Source organism: Vicugna pacos, chromosome 6, assembly GCF_048564905.1.
Source record: "Vicugna pacos chromosome 6, VicPac4, whole genome shotgun sequence".
Classification (NCBI taxonomy): Eukaryota; Metazoa; Chordata; class Mammalia; order Artiodactyla; family Camelidae; genus Vicugna; species Vicugna pacos.
In genome coordinates, this window is record NC_132992.1 from 85,930,724 (window position 1) to 85,949,735 (window position 19,012).

At 37.7% G+C, this 19,012-nt stretch overlaps 1 protein-coding gene across 2 annotated transcripts in view; it reads left to right on the plus strand.

Annotated features, from left to right (window-relative positions):
* Positions 1-19,012, plus strand: part of UNC79 (unc-79 homolog, NALCN channel complex subunit) — a 173,959-nt gene that overhangs the window by 89,480 nt on the left and 65,467 nt on the right. The window contains exons 22-28 of one of the 2 annotated variants that reach the window (XM_031679353.2): positions 1,321-1,502; positions 3,230-3,431; positions 4,082-4,261; positions 5,705-5,770; positions 13,448-13,734; positions 15,833-16,015; positions 16,603-16,765. In XM_031679353.2, the coding sequence (XP_031535213.2) occupies positions 1,321-1,502; positions 3,230-3,431; positions 4,082-4,261; positions 5,705-5,770; positions 13,448-13,734; positions 15,833-16,015; positions 16,603-16,765 (1,263 nt within the window). The remainder of the gene's footprint in view (positions 1-1,320; positions 1,503-3,229; positions 3,432-4,081; positions 4,262-5,704; positions 5,771-13,447; positions 13,735-15,832; positions 16,016-16,602; positions 16,766-19,012) is intronic. The other variant, XM_072963982.1, reaches the window with a different exon arrangement.

The window sequence follows — 19,012 nt, forward strand, 5'->3', positions numbered from 1 at the left end:
GTAGATGCTTGTGTTCTCACCTGTATCCTTACGTGGTGGAGAGGGAGACAGCTCTGATCTCCCTTCCTGTTATTATAAGCACCTGAATCCCATAATGGAGACCCTACACTGATAACCTCATCTAAGCCTAATTACTCCCAAGGTCCCACCTCCAAATGTCATCACATTGAAGGTTAAGTCTTCAACATATCAATTTTGGAAGAGGTCACAAATGTTCAGCCCGTAACAATTTGTTTCTCCATTTACTTCCATAACCCTCAAGTACCTAGGATGATTTCTTGGTTATATATAATGTGCTTAATATATATTTTTAAAATAAGTGTATCAGTGACTTTATTAAATAAATACATATGTGCTAGATATGATGGGAGCAATAAAAAGAGTGTAAGAGCAGACTCCTGCTCTCAAGAAGCTCCTAATTTAATTGGTGAGACCAAATACAACCATGTACGAGGTTAGGAAACTATAAAGGTATAAATATAATTCAAGATCACAAAAGAAGCTATGTCAAAAAGCTATATATATGAACACACGAATGCCAAATGTAGATGAATAGTATTTTTGCAGGAGTTCATGGGATGGGAAGGGCACTCTAGGAAGTCAGAGTGGACTTTCCAGAATAGTGGAATTTCAGCAGCAGATTCTTTAAGGGTGATAAAGTGTCAGTAAGCAGAAAAAGAAAGAATGTTCTAGGCTGCTGGAAAGGCAGTGAAGTACTGAAATGTCTTTGCATGAAACGATACTGCTTCACTAGCTACTGTAACTTTTTATAAAACGATGTTTTAAAAGTGGCTGGAATAATTTAACATAGATTTGCAGAATAATTAGAAATCTATCAAGTAAGGGTGCATGTATTTCGTGGAAGGAATATGTGGCTTCTATATCCCTAGGAAGACTGATTGTCGTGTCACTTCATGACACGCTAAGGACCTTGAGCCAGGCCTTGGGGGGCACCTCCCCACCTACCTGTGTGATCTGTAGAACCTTTATAGAACGGACAGAGAAACTAGCATGGAGGCATTTTGAAGAGTTTGAAATGTGGCTGGGTGTTAAACAAAAGGAAAGACCATAAAAAAAAAAAAAGAAAAGAAAACCCAGAACTAAATCAAGACTGCCTGGCAGAAAAATACTGCACTGAGTAGAAATATGCAGTGCTGCACAGATAAAATGGAACACTTGAGAAGGCGCCGTTAGAGTTTCCTTTTGGTATTAAAAATCAGTGTGAGGGGGTCCAGAGTTAACTTTTTCTCTGGGGGCTCAGTTCTCAGACTGTCTAAATAAATGTCAATTTTTTTTTGTCCTCTGCTTTTTACACTGCAGTGGAAAAAGTGGCTGTCATTTGTAGGTTTCTGGATATCCACTCAGTGACCAAAAACCACCTGCTGAAGTACTCCCTGGCACATGCCTTCTGCTGCTTTCTGACAGCTGTGGAGGACGTCAACCCAGCAGTGGCTACGAGGGCCGGCCTCCTGCTTGACACCATAAAGAGGCCAGCGTTGCAGGTGACATCAAATGTGCATTACCTTCTCTGCTCTACTAATTCATTAGTTATTTGTCACATAAACACATGTAATACTGGTATTGGTGACAGCAATGGAAATTTTTTAATTGGGAAAAACATAACAGAACCACACCATATTAACAGACCCTTTGTTTTCATTTGTTGATTCTTTTCAGTCTTTGTCCCTGTTGCTAATATTACTTCTGACAGATGTCATTATTGTGTGTGTGACAGATTTTTTAAAGTAGGCTGGTTTGTCTTAAACCATGCAGATGGCTTCTGGGCTGGAAGCCTTTGTCACTGAAGCTAGATGCTAAAAGAAATCAGATGAATTATAATACAAATCATAGCCAAACAAGAGAAGGTAAATATGCTACCAAAATGAAACAGCACAAATTAAAACCAAAGACACAGGAAATATGAGACCTAGAGAGAGTTGTTTATCTTATTTGGCACCTTCATTTTGTACTTGAAGAAACTGAGTCTTGGAGAGATAATGTGACTTATCAAAGGACACATGGGAATTCATGGGAGAACCAAGACTAGAACCTCCAAAGTCCTGATCTACTGTTTTTCCACATTGGCACCTGATTTATTATTGTATTGTTATTATTAAAAGTAATAGTAATGACAAGAGCTAACAATTGTTAAATAGGTATTGTGTTTCTGAGACAGTATATTAAGAGTGTCCCATCATGCATTACCTCTTTTAAACCTCACAATAACCATTTTACAGATAGAGAGGCAGAGGGTTAGGAAGGTTAGGTAACTTTTTTCAGTCACACGACTAGTAAGCTGCAGAGCAAACTGAGGTCTGACTCTCATAATATCCATGTTCTTAATTGTGTGTGTGTGTGTGTGTGTGTGTGTACAGTTTCTCCTAAACCAGTGTAAGAGTTCTTCCTGTTAAAAAAAAAACTAAGAAGAAAGGGCAAATTATACAGGATCTAAAAAATTACAGAGTTATGCAGCTTGTGGACCCACACCTCCCCATGTAGAAATTCTTCTTTGTCTTCTGGATAGTCCTTCTATGTTGGTCTTAATAAGATAAAGTGGTTGTATGTCTAACTCCTGCTCAGGACCTGGAACATAGGAGGCACTCATTAAATAAGAGTTGAAAAAATTAATAGAATGGTTGGAGGAATTACAGTTTTTAAATTTCATTCAGCTAAAAAAAGGGGGAATGGTACACTCATGCACTAGAGAAATGGATGCTCAGTCCATTCTAACTTTGATGTCTTAAGATTCTGTGTTCTACTCACATTTGAAGAAAATGAGATGACATTACTTTCTTTTAAAATCATGGAATTTAGCATTGAAAGGGAATTTAAAGACTGTCTTCTATTCTAAAATGTAGTTTTGGAAGTATGCTTCTTTTAATAGAAACTATAGATATTAAAAAAGTAAACATTGCTTTGCGAGTATTTGGATTAAGTTATTTAATGCATCAGAAAAATCAGTAATATACGTTTAGTTCAGATTTCTGAGTCAAAATTCAAGAGACAGTCAACAATTAGGAGAAACCTCTCTTCTGCTTTTTTTTTCCCCTACCAAAGATACAATTGAAGAAGATTTAAATTGATTCATTCTACATTATGAATTGAGGAGGTTGCCTTGTTTCATTGACTTTGCTTAGTGTATTTACAACTGATTTTTCTTTATTTTCTCTTTTCTTTTTCTTTCTTCCTTTCTTTTTTTTTTTTTTTTTTTTTTTTACCTTTTTCCCAGGGTCTGTGTCTTTGTCTTGACTTCCAGTTTGATACTGTGGTTAAAGATCGACCCACGATACTGAGCAAGCTGTTACTCTTGCATTTTCTTAAGCAAGACATTCCTGCTTTGAGCTGGGAGTTTTTTGTCAACAGATTTGAAACACTTTCTTTGGAAGCGCAGCTACATTTGGATTGTAACAAAGAATTTCCTTTTCCTACGAGTAAGCAAAATGAAAATCTTGCTTTAAACAGTCACAGTTCCTATTCTTGTGCTTGCTAGATAAACAGAAGATACTCTGCATGTAGTTTAATTTCCCATTATGGAGGATATCTTGACTTCATGTACATAATTCATCAAATGTTTATTGAGTATCTGCTGTGGTAATCTGCAGATTAACAATTTTCCGGCGTTCCAAAATCAAAATTCTTCTCATTTATTTGAGGTTGGATGAGAACCATTTGTGACTCTGTGTTCCTTAAATATTTTTCAGTCATCATTGTTTACGATGTTCATGAGCAATTTTGTGAGATATTTTTGCCCTTTTGTAAATTTACTCATCCATGCTGATTAATCAGTTAACTGCAGCTCTAAATAGATGGGGGAAAGACTGTGGTCACTCAACCATTTATCCAGTGATAACAACATTAGATAATTTAATCTTATAGTCTAAACAGAAAAATGATAAGTGATAGTTAAAATAGATAATAGCCATAGATTTTTAATATAAGGCTTATCATAGAGGGAGATAGATGAATGAGGAATGTATCCCTGGAAGATGGTTTGTAGTATTGAATATATACAGAGATACAAACTAATTATATAACATAGCTGGTTAAGGAAAATGACAGCCTCTGATTTCCTTTTGCAAAGCTATCACTGCTGTGAGGACCAATGTCGCTAACCTCAGCGATGCAGCACTGTGGAAGATCAAGAGGGCTCGTTTTGCAAGGAACCGCCAGAAGAGTGTGCGTTCCCTAAGAGACAGCGTGAAGGGGCCCGCAGAATCCAAGAGGGCGCTCTCCCTCCCTGAGACCCTAACCTCCAAAATCCGTTGAGTATCTTCTTCTGTCCTTCCTTTAAATCTGTTTGATGTCTTTCTGAGGCTGACATGTCTTGTTGAATGTTCACAGAGAGTAGTGTATTTAGCAAACTGAGTGCCTTCTGCTCCATTCCCTGGAGGGTCACCCCAGGTGTGTCAGGGCCCTGGGTGGCTTTTCCCTGTTGCTGGTGAAGCAAAGCCCTGATCCAGCAGTAGATTGTTTGGAAATGTAGAAGCAGCAAATCCACTGATGCTCGGCATGGAACTCAGAGGCGGCGTTTGCTCCTAAGTCCTAGACTATGAAGGTTTCCACCACCAGTATTATAACCTAAGAGCTTCCTGGATGCGACTTTGACAAGGGCCATGGCAACTAACAGAGCAGAGTGGAAATTTTGAAATACGTTGTCTTTTCATGCATGACAGAGGCAGCCAAGAAGCTCCCAGACAAACCAATGATAATGATGTTTTCAAAAAAGAAAAGTCAGACTGAGAAGTTAAATTTCTGCCCAGCTTCACCAGATAATTTATAAATAAGAACAAACGTCATTGCCAACTAAAAAAAAAAGACTGCACATACTTGTTTTCTAAAGGTCTTTCTTTATATTGCAAGTTTAAAGAAAACAAAAAAACTACCAAATGACTAGATGAATTCTAATGATTAGCAATGGCTTATGAATGACAAATAATTAAAAATTCATAACTAAGTCACTGTATTAGTGAATGAGTACATTAAATATACTACTAACTGGTAAGATTTACTAAATGATTTAATTTTTAAAGAACTGCTGTGAAGTTAACAACACCATAAAACATATTTTTTATGTCAGAAGCTGAAATGTTTGCTTTTTCATTGGCATTTCTTGGAAGACAGCTATATGTAACATAACCATTTTTAATCATAAATATGATTTCATTTTATTTATTGCATTTTTCTCTATTTTATGACAAGCTATGGAAATGTGGTATTTTGAACTTTGGAAGAGTCAATGAAAGCCCTTTAAGCAATTAATAACCAGTTTTTCAGGGAGCAAAGATAATAACAGATGGCCATTTAAGAATAACCTCTAGCAGTGCTAGGCCAGGTGAAAACTGAAGTAGACCCTAGAAACCAATGCCTAGATTTAAAATAAGTTACTGTTTATATATGAATTTCCTAGCTCTTTTATAACCTAACCAATCAGCTTGGGATATAAATTTTATTTATCATTATTTCTTGTTAATTGGTTCACATGACAATTTTGAAGAATAAGAATTGAAGTAACATCAAAGGATGTTCTTTAGATTTAAATAAAACCACAAAACTTTTGTAATGTGAACATCTTATATGTGATGTTAATTGCAAATAAGAAAACTAAACTTGCTCCTGCTATCCAGTGCATTTAGCACTGAGTATATTTTCTAGGCTCAAGTTGTTTTTAATGTTTATTTAAATAGAGTTGTTGTTGATTTTTAAGCTGTGAGGTTGACCAGGCATGAGCAGTCTGCTCCAGCTCTCGGTGGGACACCCGAACAGACACCAGGTGGGTACTTCTGACGTTGAAGGGCCGTGTGCAAGTATCTATCACAGGTAGACAAGGTAAAGAATGTGGTGTCTCTAACTGGACCAGAGTGATATACTTACTATTTGAAAGCTTGAAGGGTCTTACCCCAGATGCTCAAGTGTTTGAGCCCCTCACATGGCAACTCTTTCCATCTTAAAATTGGTAGATGACTTTTAATCCTGTTAAATTATGGTCCAGTAAGAAGCATCATGTTACCTGAGTATGCACTTTTCCCCTGAGAGCCAATATGACTAGAACTATACGTAGTACTTATATTGGTGTGTGTATTTACACATAGAAATATTATATTGATATATCTCCGCTTTAGGAAAAACATTTCATTTACATTTTAAGACGTAGATTTGAACCACCATCATTCACTCATCCCTTAGCCATTACTGATTCTTTGCAACTCTTACCTGCATTTCTGTCTCTCAGAGAAAGGAGGATTTCCATTGTTTAGAGGACCATAGTATCATATTCAGCTTGGTACAGTGTAACTATCCTTTGATGTTCATGATAGATTACAGTTTATCTTAAAGTATCTTAAGGATTGAAGGAACACTGGCAAGGTTATTACAGACTAAATGTTATCTACACGAAAGATGCCATAACTTCCTGGGAAAATTGTGAATTTTCCAAATACCTGCTTTTTTGTCCAGAACAAACCTGGTAACTACTACCTGTGTGTTATGCTACAAAACATTTGCTTTTTCATCTAAGAATAGTTTTAAAATAAACTTTTCAGAATGGTATCGACACTTTTAGAAGGAAAATTTCAAGTAAGGAGACTTTCAAGAATGTCTGTGTTATGTGTTATGAAAAGGGTGCTTGACAGGGGGAGGGTATAACTCAGTGGTAGAGCATGTGCTTAGCATGCATGAGGTCCTGGGTTCAATCCCCAGAGCCTCCATTAAAATAAATAAGTAAATACACCTAATTACCTCCTCTCCTCTCCCTCTCCCAAAAAAAGGATGCTAGAAAGAGAAGCAGTTAGTGGTGGGAGAGGAGGAGAAGAGAGAGAGCTCCAAATGTTATGAATACAGATGTCAGATGTTGGTCAAAGTGTATTCTCTCTTTTAAAATTGATGAGAAAATAGAAACAGTAAACACTTGGCAGAGTCCCTCTGCCTTGTTTTGAGTATCACTCAGGCCTCAACTGTGCTGAGATTTTCTTAATAAAGGATAAAAATAAGAACTTCTGATCCTGAGCTTCATTAAAAATGTGAAAAGCATCCATTTCCCCTTCAGTTATGTCTTTCTGAGATTGGTCTTATGCAATTTCGTAAATTCTCTTTATCTTACCCTATCTTTTCTTTTTGTCTCAAGGCTTAGTTGGAAAGCTAGTCTTTAATTATTATTCATTTTAACACTCCAACCACAGGAGTCCTCTCACATCTCTTTGGAAAAATATGTACATATGTTTCTTGACATTAAGAAAAGCCTTCAGGCATCTAATTGTCCCACCAAAAGTGATCAGATGGAAAAAGGGCGGATAACAGCCCTGCTGAAATTAAATATAAAGCTAAAGCTTCTGGAAAGATAATTACATGACACTACCATAAGCAAAACTTGCTTAGCTTTGGAAACAGATGGCTCAGCTTATAAGGCAACTTCAAACTAGTTTTTCATTTTGCATTATTGTTTGCTGGACACTGTTTTAACTTGGAAGCAAAGACATGCCAGGGTAATCGTAAGATTGTACAGGGTTGTTTAAGATAGTAATTATGTGGAAACTGAAGAACTTGCTACTTAACGAACATGCTTTTGTTTGGTGCAGTAATGAGCTCCTCTGTGCAAGACCTCTTATTGAACAGACCTGAAATAAAGCAGATGTCCTTTAATTATGCAGCAAGATAATTTTAGTTGCTGTTTAGGCTGAACTTTTTGACATTAGATTTACAATTTATGGCTCTCTGATCTTAGCTTTTACATATTTCCCACAGCAAATTTAGCAACAGAAACACACTTATATAGAAGGTAAACTCTGCAAGGCCACTGAATTTCCTTTCCTCTGTGCCTTATATCAGTCAGATCAAAGGCCTTTGTGCATATGAGTTAAAATTCATAAGCTATCACCACTGAAACATTAGAGATATGTTAACATTCTCATTTTACGAAAGAGGAAACGGAGGCTCCCAGAAAGTAATAAGTTTCACAAGCTTGTTGGTGACAGATCTGGGTCTCAAGCCCAGATGTCTTTATCTCTTGCAAGGCATGTGTGGTAAAGCTAGCAGGAGCTCAGAACCTTCATTTAACCCTAATTGATGAAATACATAATTTCATCTGCTAATCTGAAGTTGATATAATTGGATATAAGCTGTTTTTTCACTGATGCCATGAGAACCAGGAATTCTTTTTTTTTTTTTTGGTGATTCAGAATACTTGCTGAATATTAATTGAATATAATACAGCAGTTATGGTAGGTTATAATAGCACAATACTGAAAAATTGGTATCAACCCCATGTGATCATGGGACACTTACCTATATCTTGTTTCTCATCCCCTGGAGTGAATAATTAAATAATAGTATGTATATAATTATAATAATAACAATAAAACCTTATATATGTATAATACCTCTTTATAAAGAGTGTTTTTAATGCAAATCATCTAATTTCAATTTCACAACAATTTTGCATATACATAGAGTAGTATTTTTTCCTACTTCATATATAGACAGGGAAACTGATGTCCTGAGGGACTAAGTAATTCTGCTTACATGATTTGCTCAATATCACACATAACTCATTAGAAATACTTGAGTCCAGGAGACTTGGTTTGCTTTCTTTCCACTACAGCTACTTCTCAGTGAATTGGTCTCAGGGTATTCCTGCCCTGGGGGACTTGAGGACACCAGTCTTGTTAGGGAGCTCACCTGGGCAGTCAGACCTGCTACAGTGTGACTTAAGTCCATGAGTATCCAGACCAAAGGACTTTCCCGATTAGGACTCACAGATTGGTCTAGAGCTATCCTAATCCCTAAAGGGACAGTGGATACTTTCAGTTCTACTCCAGGCTGCAGCGAAACCTTGAGATCTGATTTTGCATCAACAAGAGAAGGTGCTCAATACTGGGTGGTATTGGTAAAACTCCTGTATTTCCTGCCTCCCTCTTAGTGTCCAGCATGGAATTCCAAAATATTTCTCTTTGGGCTCTCTCTTTCTTTCTAGAGGTGGTTGACAAGTCATGTCTTGTCATGTCTTACAATACATGCAGAATGCCTATTGGTCACTAAGACCCAATGAATCAAAGAGTTCAGTTGTTTTTATAGGAATGCTCTTATCTGAAATGATAGGTTTGGGAAATGACAGTTTCTGTTGAGCACTTTTTGGGCACCTGCTGTACTAAGAAATACGAAGAATATAAAGATACTTCAGAAATGTTTACACTCTCAACTTGCTTATAGTCAAGTAAGGGAGATAAAGTATGAACATAGTAAACTCTCATCTAGAGTGAAAGTGACAGGTACTACAGGATCGTACATGTCAGATGCATTGGGAGGAGAGTTGGAGGCGGCAGGGAGGTCTTGTGGACAGATGACTTCTCAGCCAGACCTAAACAGGGTGGGTAGGATGTAAACACATGGCAATAAGATGTGGGACAGGAAGAGGCAAAGGTAGGGGGCTATGCAGTTAGTAAACCCCAGGTTTATAGCCCTTTTGTGGCTGTGTGCATACACAAGAGAATTGCTGTAAACGAAGCTTTGAGTTGAGTCAGTGAGTTAGGGAGATCTATGAGGCAGTGTAGTTAGAACTACCAGCATAATGCAGCCTCGTTTATAGTGCTTGATCATTGGCTTCTCTGGACCAAATGCAGAGTAAACTCATGGAGACTTCTTTCCCCTACCTAATTATCACTTGTCAACCTGCCAGGGAGGTCAGACTTACACAGATGAATGTTCCCTATTTCCCTACCCACTTCCTTGTTGTTTGGGAACTTCATTTTTCTCCCATGCAGAAGACAAGATAAGAAATATTTATTTGAATTCAGTGCACTTAAACATTTACAGATGGTAAGCATCTATTGTACGCCCCATATTCTGTGAGGGATGTAAGATTGGATAGGACATAGCACTTGCCCTCAAAGAGTCTTTGTTCTTACAGCAGAAATACAGCAAAAGAATAGATGGAAAGTCCTGCCTTGCCTAATAGCTATTTGCCACATGAGAGTTGGGAAATGCTGAAGGAAATCTTCCTGCATTCTTCCCTTTCTCCCACTCACCTTCCCTCCTTTGTTGCTTTTGGAGATTTACAGAATTTAGGGGTCACAATTGCTGAGAGGAAGGTGGACATATTAATAAGAATGGCTTCTGGGGACAGATCCATAGGACAAAATTGGGGGTGGGGGTGGAGGACCATCTTGCAAGGTGAAGAGAGCACCAAGAGCAAAGACCCCAAGCTGGGAAAATGGCAGCTCCATTCTGAGATCCAGGAGTAGCCCAGGGTCTAAGAATGCTGAGCATTTGGGGTGGGAGCAATAGGAGATAAGTCTGGAAAAGCAGCTTCTGATCCTGCCTGGTTTCAAATTGTCTGAATAAATAAAATTATATTGTACTATGGAGCTTCAATCAGTTGTGCCACTCTGTGGACAGATTGGGGTGGACCCAATCCGTGTTACAGTTGTGGTAGGAATAGCTCTGCCTCCGTGATGATAACAATCTTTACATTTTTCTTTAGAAAAATGATAAAATCAAATCTCTTAACATGTTAAGTCTCTGTAGCTAAAACAGATATAGGAATTTCATAGACTTACTTGAATTTCATAGAATTCAAGACTAGAATTCAAAAGTAAGTTTTAATTGCTGCACCTTAGAAAAATATTATAGGCACTTACTTTTAAAATGGAAATTTTATATCCTTTATATATAACAAAGATAGTAATACTGTCTTTATCAATAAAGAAAATTTCAGCTTTCCTAGGTGCATTTTTCACAGGGATTTGATTAAGGTAGTTTTACTTAATGAAGAGTGGTGCCAGTCATATGCTTTTACTATTTTTAAAGACAGGCAATACACAAAGCACAGACTTGCAAAGTCCACACCAGACGTTTTTTTGTTTTGTTTTGTCTTTTTGCTTTATGCGAAATGCTCCATTAACTAGCTCTTTTTTTCAGTACATTTAGTGGCTTGTTAAAAGATCACTCGTTACTGGCTATTCAGGGAAAGCAAAGAGCAGCAGGCTCAAAGCTCAGCACTGAAGATCAATAAAAATGAACCCAAAATGAGGACAGGGCATTTGTGAAGTGATAATTAGTCATTAGGAAAATATGATGGGAAAAGTTAAAGTTACACAATTTAAAAAAAAATCTACTTGCAATAGAGAGAAGAGACTTGACATATTTAAAGGTGAAGTCTGATGGTTTATTGTCTAGACTTCAACTGAGATGGAAGGAAATGTGGGCGCCGGTGACCTAGCTGGGCCTTATTGGGAGCTCCCTTTCTTCTGTTTGTGTTCCCTAGACTGTCAGTGCTGTCAAACAAAGGTGCCTGTCTTTCAAACACTCCCCAGTTCCATTTTTAACTTTGGGACTTTGGAGTCAAGCCTGTCTGGACTTGGAGGTGGCCGAGCAGGACTGAGTGATAATGCTCTCTTAAACCTTGCCCCCCAGAGCTAAAACGAATTGAGGAATGAAGCTATACCATCGTAACAGCCATCACTTGCTGCTGCGGTAACACTGAACCCTGCAGGGAACCCAGATCCTCACACTTGTCACATGCTTGGCCCAAGGTTGCCCAAAGCAATAACCTCCTTCTAGGTGTAAGGTAATACTCTGAAGGAAAAAAAAATCAAGATTAAATATTTTTCAGTGCTGAAAAAATAGTTCTCTAAACTTTCTTTTTTAATGAGGATTTACAGAGCTATTGCTTTTGGCCTGATCTTCTATTTCAAACATTTAATTTAATTATAATATACAGCAAGGCTTCACATTTCTGACCTTTCAGTGAAATAGGATGTTCCACGTAAGTTTTTTTTTTTCTGATAGCTCACATGTGCCTAATAAATAATGATAATATTAACAACTTATTGATCGCTCCCTGCATGTGAAACATCATAGTGCAACAAATCCTTAGGTTTTATTTGAATAATTTTTGGTAAAAACATCTTTAAAATACATTGCACACATTTTTTCCTTCATGAACAGACTCTATGACAGAAAATGTTAATGCCTGAGAGTCCTGTTGAAGCTTAGACTTGGTTGATTCTGCTGCCTCTTCCCTCGCTGTCAACTATCCCATCTCAGTGTATCACTTTTGAACAGACCAACATTCTTCTGATTGTTTGGGGAAAACTAGACAACCAAGCATGTCACCTTCTGTGCATTTCTAAACTAGCCAGTTCTGAATTTGGCATTACCTTCAGGCCACTGCTTCAGAGAAGGTCCTTTGGCTTGAGACAGCTCATTTCCGTAGTCCTGAGAAAAAACATTTCTCCTATCTTGCTTCCCTTGGCTGTGTCCTGGAAGATTGAGATTTTGCCAAATTAGTTGAGGGGTTAGTGGTTATAAATTACTACCTAGCTCTTTGTTGTATCCAGTATACCATACTGGATGGGTACAAAGTTTGGTTTACAAAGGTTTGTAACCAAAGCTTGTCATCATTTAGAACGTCTCCTAGATAAGAATGCTGGTGTGCTGATCTAACCCACCAGGCAAAAACTTTGTGTCCAATTTAGAAATTCTGATATTGCTTGTCAAAGGAAGGACAAGAATGCAGAGAGTATTTTGAACAAGGCCCAGAACATAAATACAGACGAACGAATCTCATTCTACCTTCCCTCAAAGTCCTAAACTAAACCAAATCAGAAAAGGCAGAGAATAAGGGGAGGCAGGGCATAGTTTCGGATTTTAAGAAATATCAGCAAAGTCAATGAAGGGACCTGCTCAGAGGTAATTATTTGTTAGGTTAAGAGCAGTCAAGAGCTAAGGATTTTTTTTTCTTTCCACGTGAACTTTCAGTTCACCTTCATGTTGTGTTTTTCTCTGTGTTTTAAAAGTTCCTGCTTCTTTCTGTCTGTGCCTGCCCCCCACCCCTTGTATGTTTCTCATTCCACACAACAGGGCTTATAATTTGCTATTTCTAATTTTGCCTATCATTCAAAGAGTACATGCTGCTAGTATTTCAGGATATGGAGAAGAAAACTTTTTTTTTTGGCATCAGCTGATTTTTGAACATAGCTGAATTGAAATAATAATTTAAACGAAATAACCCAGTGAATGTTTTAGTTGCTCAGTGGATTTTAGGAATATTATTTTTGTGGTTCTTCTTACATACTCATTTTACAAAGCTGAAAGGGAAACTTCTCTTTATTAATGAGGATAAAACTTTGCCAAGATATTAAAAAATTCACTAAATGCAAAGTTTACATAGGTGTTTGTCTTGCTGTTTGAAGGTAACCTTGCTTTATAGTCTCCTATTTGTATTTCTAGTCTCTTATTATTCCCAAATTACTTGATTGTTAATGAACACAGTAACTTCCACCCAGTGGACCAGTGCTTTGCATAGTAGGCCAACTTGTGCCTTTAAGTTTGTCTAGAGTAGACCTTTAAATATTTAGAGGCGGTAGAAAGAATGGTGCTTTATCAGTAAGTGAGATTTTAGTGTAAACTTCCTTGTGGGGGAGCCACCCACTGAGGACCTTTCTTACACTGACAGGACAACAATCCCCTGAGAATGACAACACCATCAAGGACCTCCTCCCAGAAGATGCTGGGATCGACCACCAGACGGTGCACCAGCTGATTACAGTGCTCATGAAGTTCATGGCCAAGGACGAGAGCAGCGCCGAGTCAGACATCAGCAGCGCCAAGGCCTTCAACACGGTCAAGCGGCACCTGTACGTCTTACTCGGCTACGACCAGCAGGAAGGTTGCTTCATGATCGCGCCTCAAAAAATGCGCCTGTCAACTTGCTTTAATGCGTTTATTGCAGGAATTGCCCAAGTAAGTGTAAGCTTTTCAGGAGTCACACCATTAGGCTTTTAGTAGAAACAAGTCATAAAATTCCACTTAGCCAACATTGGTCAAGTGTGAAGCTTTGCGCAAGTTGCTTTATTAGGCAGGGTTGTGCAGAGGACAGCAGCAGCCTGATATCATAAAGGGAGTTAGAGCTTGGTTTTTTTTTTTTTTTGGTAAAATACACATAACATAAAACTTAGTGTTTTAATCCTTTCTAAGTGTGCAATTCAGTGGCGTCACGTATATTCAGATTGTTATATAACCATCAGCGCTGTGCATCTCTAGAACGTTTTCATCACCCTAAACTGAAACTCTATCCATTAAACAATAACAGAGTGTGGAGTTTTTGTTTGTAGGTTTTTTTTTTAATGCTGTTTCTTTTTTGCCTTGAAGTGGAGAGTTGAGTTAATCGTCCAACTTCATGTCACATTATCATCATTGGCTTTTTCCATGTTTCTCTGCGACTCCTGACTGTTATATTGTACACCATGGTGTGCATTTCCTGTGATTTAACTATCCATTTCCCCAGTGATGGACACTCATGTTGCTTCCAGCTCCTCACTACCCTGTACAAATCAGCACTGAACATTCTGTACATACACCTTATTCACCAATGTGAAGAACTCCTTTGGAATATGGATCCAGGAGCAGAATTAGCAGATCATTGGGTCTATCTGTGTGTCTAATTTGACCAGAGCTGCAAATCTCACTCTCTAGAATGACTGCCCCAATCTGTAAAGGGTGTAGAACTTGGGGCTAGAGAGACATGGATATGAATTTCAGCTCTGCCCTGTTATTAACTCTTATGGCCTCAGAGGCATCCCTGCTTGTTTGCTCATTGGTAACAGATTGTTTTTGTTGTTTTGGAATGGTGAGAGACAATATATTGCAAAGCACCTTTATCACTGCCTATCTATGGTAGGAACTCAATGATGGGAGCTGTTATCAGTTAGTTCAAGTAGATTATCATATAATGAACCCAGAAAAACAAAGGGGGAGCAATATGTATGCAATTGTCTCTTGCTGGTGCTGATAACTAGAATGATTACTAATACTAATTACTAATACTAATTACTAATACATCACTAATACTCAGCTGTCTGTGATGAAGAGAGAACACACCATTTCAGTACCAGATTTCCCCTCCCTTCCTCCCTCACGCTTCTCTCTCTGTATTCATGTTATGCATATTTATTTTAGAAATATAAGCAAAAAAATAAAATGCAAATCTCCAGAAAACTCGTGACAAAAATAACTTACTAACATTTTGGCGTTGATTGCTGACTCCAAATATACGTAACATTCATATATGCATGTATTCTTACATATGTGTGTGTATGTGCACACTTTTTACAATAATGGGATCATTTATACATACATACTGATAAATGTGTACCACCTGATGTAAATATATATGTACCTTTTTAAGCCTAAACTTTATTATGAAGTTCATATCATGTAAATAAATTTTACCATACCCATTTAATAGCTGTACAGTATTTTGTTGTCATACAAATCATCTTTTATTTAACTTATTTCATATTGTTGAACATGGAGATTGCTTTCAATTTGAGGTGGCCATAATGCTGGATATCTTTATGCATACATCTTGGAACACCTGTCTTATTTCCTTAGGATGTATCAGAGGCTGTGTGCTTTTTCCTGCTCCTGAGTACGTGTTGCTAAATTGCTCTCCTAAAACAATGTATTGAGAAATCCTCTTGCCAGCAGAGTCTAAGAATGCCCGTTTCCCCACATGATTACCAGTCCTTGGTGTTTTCTTTGGCTCTAGCTTAATTCTACCTAATTGTTTAATAGGATGTTTTAATAGGTAAAATTTATTTTCAACAGATAAGTATATTAAATAATGAGATAATTAAGTAGACTAAAACTATTTAAGTTACAACTTTTAAAATTTCTTGTGAGAGGGCTTTTCCTCCTTGTATGGGTACATTACTATTAATATTTTGTGAGATACCTGTTAAATATTTTGCCAGGGTTTTGATGGTTCAGAATTTTCCTTTTGGCTTATAAATGGTTCTTTATAGTTTTCCTTCAGTTATTAATTCTTTTCCTATTTCAGGTTATGGACTATAACATTAATTTGGGAAAACACCTTCTCCCCTTGGTGGTTCAGGTGCTCAAATACTGCTCTTGCCCTCAACTACGGCATTATTTCCAACAGCCACCTCGTTGTTCCCTCTGGTCCCTAAAACCTCACATCCGGCAGATGTGGTTGAAGGCCTTGCTTGTCATCCTTTACAAGGTGAGTTGCTGTAGTCGCTCCTTCTCTTGGGTGGAATGATTCTCTTAGAACATTTAAGAGACCTAAGTGGAAAATTTTGTAGGATAGTAAGTCGACTTTCAGAGGAAGATTCATGATGTACAATTAGAAGAGAAGAGCCATTGGAATGAAAACAGCAATGTAGACCATGCCAGTGTACATGCCGAAATGTTTAAAACAAAATAAGATGAATTGTAGGATATTGATTAACAACCTCTGTTTATGCTCAGAATCTCATATTTTATCTGTGTATTAATTATTATGTAGGAAAAGCAAGAAAACTATTTAAGATTGTATTCCTACACCAAGTGTTTATGCCAGATAATTTTCTTGAAAGGAATTGTACCTACGAACCAGCGTGCGTTGCCATCCATGATTTGGTGGAAGAAGAGGGGAATACAGCTCCTTGTCAAAATAAGGCCGTGAAAAGACTTTACGTTTCTGCTTTTCTGTGTTTTTCTTTGTGTTATACCCGAAAGAGACTGAGAAAAATGTCTAGCAAGATCAAGTGGAAAACTTACCCTTCAAAATAACCATTTGTATTTTTCTCCTTCCATTTTATTGAGCAGTATCCATACCGAGACTGTGATATCAGCAAGGTCCTGCTGCATCTGATTCACATAACAGTCAATACACTCAATGCACAGTATCATAGCTGCAAGCCCCATGCCACGGCAGGACCTTTGTACAGTGACAGCAGTAACATAAGCAGATACAGCGAAAAAGAAAAAGGTACTTTACATATCTCAATTCTATCCCAAACCTAGCTTGAATACGAAATACATTTCTGGATGATGTTTTTCTTAGATAATAGAGGAGCATCCCCCGATACCATTCTGGAGTCAAAACATTACTGACCGTTTCATCAATTTTCCAATGTTCCCATCAATGTTGCTGCTTTAAATTTTTAAATGAGCACCCAAGGGAAGTAACTGATATGCTTCTAAAGCCCCTTTCAGAAGAAATAATGCTTTGTAAAAAAATGTCTGCTTTTTGGTTAAGGAGCCTCTGTAAACCTTTTCCTACATGTTAGAAACATCTTGCTTTGGGCCGTCTCGTGAATCTTAGTTGGTGCTCCGTGGTTGGTGCTCTGTGGAGCCATAACCTTGTCCATCTCTAGTTTGCTCCTGACCTTGTGCTCATAGATTTGAATGGAGTCTAAATTTGCTGAAGTGCTTTTTGCCTCCTTATTCAATAACAATTAACTGAAGGCAACTGAAATGAAACATTTTTGCTACAAAGATTTAAATTATTTCCAGTATCGACACTTCTAATACTGATAGCTTTCTGCAGAGGAGGCAGTAGAAGGAAACTTTAGAGTAAAATTTCAGCCTGGGTGTTTTCAGGTGAGAGTTGAAGGGACAAGGTGTATCTTTAGTGCATGTCACAGGGTAACTGGACTTGTAAAAGGTGACATCGTCTCATCTAGTCCTGGGAGAAAGCCAAGTGCCCCATGACGCTTTGTGGTGTTAATAGATAGTTTTTGGTAGGACTGTTCTGGAAATATCTGAGTAGGACAGATTGGAGCCAGTGTTTCCTTTATTACCAAAAGGTACAAGAGTCTAGGCTGGCCACAGTTGAAACTGTGAGAACTAAGTTATGTAAGTTCTGGTGCCATTCAGATCCCTCCTGAAGACTATCTTGTTTACCAGCGTAGGTCCTAGTTTCTGGGAAACTGGACAGACTCAGTTAAACTGTAGATGTCCTCAGCGTGGGCTTAGCATTTGGGCTAATCCCTGGTGAACCTTTCTGGATGAGAGGAGCCATCCTGAAGTCTTTCTGTCTCTCTCATTCAGTACATTTTGAGAATTATTTCAAAGTTATGTATTGGAAGTTACATATCTATTTCTTCAAAAACTTCTATTTTTCAAAGGAGACTTTGTAAAAAGGAAATAAATAAAACAGATCACTGTGTTGATAGGTATCCCCAGCATTGTAGAAGTTCACTGAGAGTTTTGTATCCATTTTGATCATTAACACTTATTTCTTTTATTTGACCAAAAAGATTAGTGTGATTATTTTGTCTAACATCTACTGCTTCAAATTTCATTCACTTGTAGAATCTTGTGTTTTAGGATAGGATTGGTCCTTAAAAGTTAATTTTATGCCCTTACTCCTCTTATACGCGAGAAATCTTAAATAATCATAATCACACCTGAACCCCATTTGGTCATTTAGGTAGATATAAATATAGGCCAAACACTATGATTTCAGTGATGTTCAACTTGAATAGAGATTAATTCCATTTACTGTGGTATTAAGTGCATTTTTGTAGCATTTTCTCTTGCTGCTTTGCACCTTGGCTTTGGCTTTGCCAAAGGATGAAAGAAGAAGAAGTGAACATCATGGGTTGCAACATAGCAACCCTTTCCTCACTAATGCGTTTCTGGGCTTATCTTCGATTTAAAAGTGGCCAAATGGGGATATAAGAGGACTTAGACGTAACAAGGACCTCACGAGCTTGATAGGACTCTAAGCGACCAGGTTGTTTATGAGCCTCAGAATCCTAAGAGTCAAAGATTCCTTCTGGGATTCATAATAGCCACCCATGGCGAACTCTTCAGAGGAGTCTTACTTTAATAGGAGAAGTGTTATTTTCTGTTTTTTTTTTTCCTTTGTTTACTCTTTCAGTCCATAATCATTTGTGGAGCTTTTGAGATGACTGGTGGCTTTTCTAAGCTTTTTCTGTGTGTTGTGTGTTTCATTACCAAATGTAGAGTACAGTATTTTGCATTCACAAAGTATAAGGTGCATGTACTGTTAGGCTGTGTCTATGCCAGTTCTCAAATCCTAGGAAGGGCAAGGTCCACTCATTTTGCTTAATATTCTTTTGCCAAAATAGCCTGAAAATTCACCAAAAGCAGACACAGGTGTGTCCCAGATTCCTGACGTGTACATATTATCCAGTTTTAAGTGCTTTGGAAAAGTTTCCCCTGTTTAAAGGACCTTTTGGAATACTGAGATACCTCTCTTGAAAAT